This window comes from Microcaecilia unicolor, chromosome 11 (genome assembly GCF_901765095.1).
Source record: "Microcaecilia unicolor chromosome 11, aMicUni1.1, whole genome shotgun sequence".
NCBI lineage: Eukaryota > Metazoa > Chordata > Amphibia > Gymnophiona > Siphonopidae > Microcaecilia > Microcaecilia unicolor.
Window position 1 is genome coordinate 32,568,187 of NC_044041.1, and position 6,000 is coordinate 32,574,186.

General features: G+C 48.5%; 1 protein-coding gene across 2 annotated transcripts in view; it reads right to left on the reverse strand.

Annotated features, from left to right (window-relative positions):
- MAPKAPK5 (MAPK activated protein kinase 5) overlaps window positions 1–4,888 on the reverse strand; it is a 60,867-nt gene extending 55,979 nt beyond the window's left edge. For both annotated transcript variants that reach the window (XM_030218119.1, XM_030218118.1), the window contains exon 1: window positions 4,387–4,888. In XM_030218119.1, the coding sequence (XP_030073979.1) occupies window positions 4,387–4,422 (36 nt within the window). In that variant the 5' untranslated portion in view covers window positions 4,423–4,888. The remainder of the gene's footprint in view (window positions 1–4,386) is intronic.
- Between the last annotated feature and the right edge of the window lie 1,112 nt (window positions 4,889–6,000).

Genomic DNA, 6,000 nt, shown 5'->3' on the forward strand with positions numbered 1-6,000 from the left:
CAATGGGGATAGACAGAGGGGACGCCCAGTTTTGCTTAAGGACTTCCCTGAGTACCTTATGCAAAGGAGCTGTCACTGCCTCTCTAGGTGGACAGGTGTAGTCCAGGAACGCGAGTATCTCAGCCCTGGGCTCATCCTCCACGTCTAAGGGGAATGGAATGACCTGAGCCATTTCCCGCACAAAAGATGAGAAAGAGAGACTCTCAGGAGGAGACCATCTCCTTTCAGGTGGAGGGGAAAATTCAGAGGGAATCCCAAAGGACTCATCTGAGGAGAAGTACCTGGGATCTTCCTCCGACTCCCACGAGCAATCTTCCTCGGTGTCGGAGAGCACTTCCCTCAGGGACTTCCGAGACCAAACACGCCTCGATGCCAACGTCGAGGAGCCAACTCCCGCACGGACTGCGGCGAAGCTTCCTCCAATGACATCGATGGGGAGTCGACCTGGGTGGTAGCCTATACTGGAGCTGCAAGTGGCGCCGAGTTCGGAGACCTCATCGCAGGTGGAGGGCCAGACATAACTGCAGCAGATGGCAAGGTAGGCGCCAGCAACCTAGATGCCAAATCCACTCATCAAGAGCCACCATCGGTACAGGATGTGGGACCGGTGGAGCAGTCGGTGGCAGAGTCGCCTGGGGCTCGGGAGCATGAACTGGACTACTGGGAGACCGGTATGTTGGAACCTCTTGTATGGAGGGGGAGCGGTCCTCCCGGCGTCGACACTTCTCAGGTGCCGATGTCCCCAGCACCCCCAGCACCATGTGTTGAGGAAGAACAGTGTCAGTGCGTCTTAGCCTTCACTTGATGCACCTCACCGAGGTTCCTCGGTGATGACAAGGACGACGCCAAATCCAACGATGGACGGTCCTGGGGGGCCTGCATAGCAGGAGGCCTCAAGATGGGCGGAGACCCACTCGATGCCTCAACGCACAAAAAGGAGAAAACCCGGCCGAGCAAGACTAAGGATGGCTAGACTAAAATAAAAGGAAACTTGACGCGGATCAAAAAATAAACCTAAGAAATAAACGGAAACAAAATTTTTTTTACTAAACCAAAGAATGAAAAGGAAAATTGAGGCAGAAAAGCCATGAAAAAAGGAACTGAAGGCTCTACCGGGCAACGAAGCGGAGCCAGGTAAAACAACTGCCACTCCTCACGCGGAAAAATAATAACTGAGGAGCGCAGCTGAGCGGCGGGCGGGAAGGCACTCAGCGCATGCGCAGTTGGATGCGTGATGCATTCAGAAGGCTCCAGCAAAAGATTTTGCTATTTCAAATGCCGGTTCCCGGGGAGGCGCGGATCGCCGACCAACTTGTGAGGATTATTCAGTCTCCTTGTCCTCGAAGAACCACAGTAACTTCAAGCCTCTGAGAACATCCAACAATGTATTCTCACAAGTTCTAAGAGGAAACTGAAGTACGAGATACACAAAACATGATGAATAGAAGATAAAGGCGCTCATTTTCAAAGCACATAGACTTACAAAGTTATACAGTAACCTGTGTAACTTTGTAAGTCTATATGCTTTGAAAATGAGCCTCAAAAGTTCTAGATATCATTCAGTGTAATAGTTTCTCGTCTCATCAAGGGAAGGAGTGCAGTAGAGTCAATCTCTGAGCTCACCCCAGCAGAAGGAACTGCAGGCACTAAACTTCTTGCTCCGGAAAAGCTCTATCTACAACATGAGATGAGTTCCCTCGGAGATATGAAGGAACTGCATATGGGTAAACTATCATCAGCGTTCTCACCAACTATCGGTGAGAACGCCGGCAGTAGTTTCCCCCTCCATATGCGATTTTTCTTCAAGTAGCAGCAACAATGATAAGTAGCACACACTTACTCATTCAACTTTTTGATAAATTATACAACAAGTGAAGAATCAATAGTTGACTCCTGATGAAAGCTTTTTTAGCTGAAACACGAACTGTGTTGAGTTGATGTGACTAGGACTTGTTGATTAAACTACATACTCGTGGAACTGATGTCTCTTGATAATTCATTTTCTTCCATTCTTGTGGTTGACCCCTTCTCTCCTACCAACACGACCACCCTACGCCAAACTTGCTTCCCCAACAATGCCGCCATTCCCCCCCCTACTTCTGAGCATCGGCCCAACTCCCCCCCCCCTCCCAAACATCCCTATCAGCCCAACCCTTCCCAATCAATAAAAAAAAAAAAACTAATTGGCCCTGGCCCGGCAGAGTATCACCCCCCCCCCCCCCAAAACATCTTCCTACTGACCTTTAAAACAAAAATCCCTGGTGATCCTGTAGACCCCTCCTGGCCCCTTCACAAAAGGGGCTGTGGTCCAGTTCCCCCCTCAAAAAAAAAAAACAAAAAAAAAAAACTTCACATCTCTTAGGAAGGCAGGATGCCTACTCCCTCCTGCTCTGGGTGGCATCATTAAAACGGTGGTGCCCCTTATATAGGCTCTGCCCAGTGCATCCTAGGATGCACTGGGCTGGGTAGGGCACCACCATTTTGATTACGGCCCCCAGAGCAGGAGGGAGTAGGCATCCTTTACTCGTCCGTCCTATAAGGTATGAAGGGGGAGGGCCTCTGGGCCTCCCCTAGGCCACCAAGGTGGACTTTTTTTTTTGGGGGGGGGGGTTCCCTGGCCTGGGATCCCACTGGACCACCAGGGCTTTTTCTAAGTTTCTTTATTTGGGGAGGGGGTGGGTCAGGGGTCCAGACATCTCAAAAATCAGACATTTTTAAAACATTTTGCCCTTCTTTCACATTCCTCACAATACTCCTTGCTGGTATATAATAGGATTTGGAAAATATCAATATTCTCATGATTAACAAAATTTAATCCCTTGAATAAGTATTTCTTGAGCTACTTAATTGAGGACAGAAAGCAAATCTTAGGAAAATTCAGAAACAGTATGTTCCCAGATCTCAAATTTTCCCCAGGCTCCACCTGTCCATAAAACTGTAAGCCATCACAGATGCTTGAAAAATAGTGACAATAGTGGCCTAGAAATAACAGCTTCCATTTTCCCAGTCCTAAATGAAGGTGTCTCAATTTGGCTACTGATATTTTTGAGAAAGAAGGAACATTATCTAAAAAGCAGTCTTCCAAATAAGATCAATTTCAGCCACAGGAGTTCTTAGACCTTCAGAAGTAATTGTGAAGAGCTCCCTACTCAACACTGGGATTCCAGAACCATGCTGGAGTACTGAACCCCCAGAATAGGGCTGATATCCAGATAGAGCATGTACAAATCCCATAGGAGGGGGCAAGGGAGTTCTACGCAGACAACTTAAAGAAATCCCTGGTAAATGGAGGAGAGCCAGATGTCCAACAGCTCAAGTACCCAAGAGCATCTGAAGTTACTTTAATAGTGCCCATGAGCACTACCTTATTCTTGACCTTCCTTTTTGCCCATCTTCCAGGATTCACCTTATTCCACCTTACCAACACAAACAGCACCAGGGTACATATGCATGTATTTTATAGATTACATATATAGATGCTGATCCTACTCCCATGCTACCTTCTCATCTCCCCCCCCCCCCACCCCCACCCACGAATACCTAAATATTATATAAAAGTTGGTGCTATGTTTTCTAAGTACCTAATTTTATTAATATAGACTTCTGGGCAATTTTATAAGCACCTACTTGAACATGTAAAACATGAGAACAAAATTTGACCCCTGTTAGACAAATGTATAACCTATGTAAATATTACCTAACTCACAGAAAAGAAACAGGGTAATCTGAATGGGGTTTGTAAACATGTGAAAGCCCAACATATTACCCAAGCATACAACAGAGGAAACTTTTTCACTTTCTTTTATGGAAGTACATTTAAAGGGTTAGCACTGCTAATGCAAAACTAAGATTGTTTAACTAAAGTACAGTAAAATGGTATGTTCAAGCCCGAATTTAGGTATAATCTGTACTGCGAAAAGCATACAAAACAGAACTTTCACTGGCTTTTCTCCTCTGCATCTGTAACAGCGATTTCTACCAACGATGATGTACGCATGTTACTTAAAACAGATATACCCCCGTATAAAGAAAATTCCCATAATAAACAATGGAAAGGTTACATTTTGCCAAAACGTGATCCAAACTTGGCTCGATTTATAGTAACATAGTAGATGACGGCAGAAAAAGGCCTGCACGGTCCATCCAGTCTGCCCAACAAGACAAACTCATATGTGCTACTTTTTGTGTATACCTTACCTCGATTTCACCCCGAAACCTTAACAACAACAAAAAAGGCAACAAAAAGATTCAACGTACAGGTTTCAGAAAGAGAGAGGATCGGCCACTGTCGGGCAGCGTGAGAGGTAACACAACAATAGCCCAGGGGAACGGGACACTCCCCACTTCCACTAGAATAAAGCAGCCCAAAGATCTTCTCTATCCTACCTTAATCGTCTTATCCATATCGTTATCCTCCGACATCCTTCAAGTCCTCTTCAGGCCGCAGTGGCGCGAGTGTCCGGTCATTGGAAACGGCCCTGAGGGGGGCCGAGGACAGAGCCACGGCGGGCACAGAGAGAAAGGAAGGGGAGAGACACCAACCGGCGGAGGCTCACGGGCCGTGGCACCGGCAGCAACTCCAGCCCGAGGCCGCGCTACCGCTGCACACAAAGCAAAAGCTGCCGCGGACAGGGCCCGGCGCGGCTCCAGAGCGGCACATGGAGGGGAGAGAGGGCGGAGAGCGCAGGGAGGAAGGAAGGGATGGAAGAGGCCAGGCCGCCCCCACTGCCGCCGGGAAACGAAGGGCCAGATCAGAGCGCTCTGTAGGCGCCCCTAAGGCCGGCTGTCGTCTGTCAGGGCTCGCGAGCTACCGGCTGCTTCCTCACTGGAAGTTGCCGTCGAACCGTTACGCTAAGGAGAGACACCGCCGGCACCGCCGCCGACTCGAACATCGCCGGAGTCTGAAAGCGTAAGGGCACGGGCGGCCACGCGGATGCCCGCCCTACCGTGAACCGCACGCGCACTCATCCGGCCGTTCCCCTCCCCACTGCAGGGCACCAGCAAACGAAGCCAAGACCGGAACGGATGCCGTTTCGCCGTCAAAAATCGATCCTCCGCGCGACTCGCTTTCCTAAAACTCAGGCAGGCTTTAGGCGTACTAAAAAACGCGACCCGCTGACAGAAAGGACCCCGAGGACCTGCGGTGGTTAGCAGTGGAACGCAGTCTAACCTCGTCTTGGGGACTAGAGGAGGCGCAGACCGTAGACGCTGGTACAGCCGGCTAGGGGGTGGGTCTTTTCTACAGATTCTGTGACATCCTCCACGTTGACATTGATTAATATTAAATATAGCGCGATAACTCTTTTTTTTTTTTTTTTTTCATTTTAAAACAGATGGAAACTGGTTTTGTTGGATTTCCTCCCCCTCCACTATCCCTGACGCTGTGTGCGAGAAATTTGTTAACCCGCTTCTTTCTTAGCCTGGTCGCAGGGTGTACACTACTCACTTCATGTCTCCTTCGGATCTCACACAGGAACCACACAGTAGTCGGGAGACTTCAAGACATTTGCTGAACTTTATTTAACAATTGGAACTCAGCATCCATTGTCAGAAATTAAGATGTTAACGCATTCTTGATTTTACAAAGTCACAAGAATGTGTAGTCTTTCCTTCTTGGGTCATGTACAGAACCCCTTATGCCTGATCTGTAGCCAGATGACACCCTGCACTCACTTTCTCCGATGTGGTACCACTACCAACAGAGATCTGGATCCAGCATTAACTGTCCAAGTATTTCAGGGGTTTACCCTGAAAGCAATCACCAGCCGCAGGCAGACAGTATCCTAACCTTGAGCCTGGTTTGCGGCGAGACTCCCCAATCTCAGCCTGCAGGTCGGCTCCTCTAAATGGCTCAGGTGATTTACAGTAATGACCCTGATCCTGTTCCACTACCAGGGTTGGCTCAGGAGGTACTCCTCTTTCATCCCAACGGGTCACTTGGCGACTGGCGAGGGTTATGAATCTTCTTAATGCAGGCTACCAAGGACAAATCTTACAGCA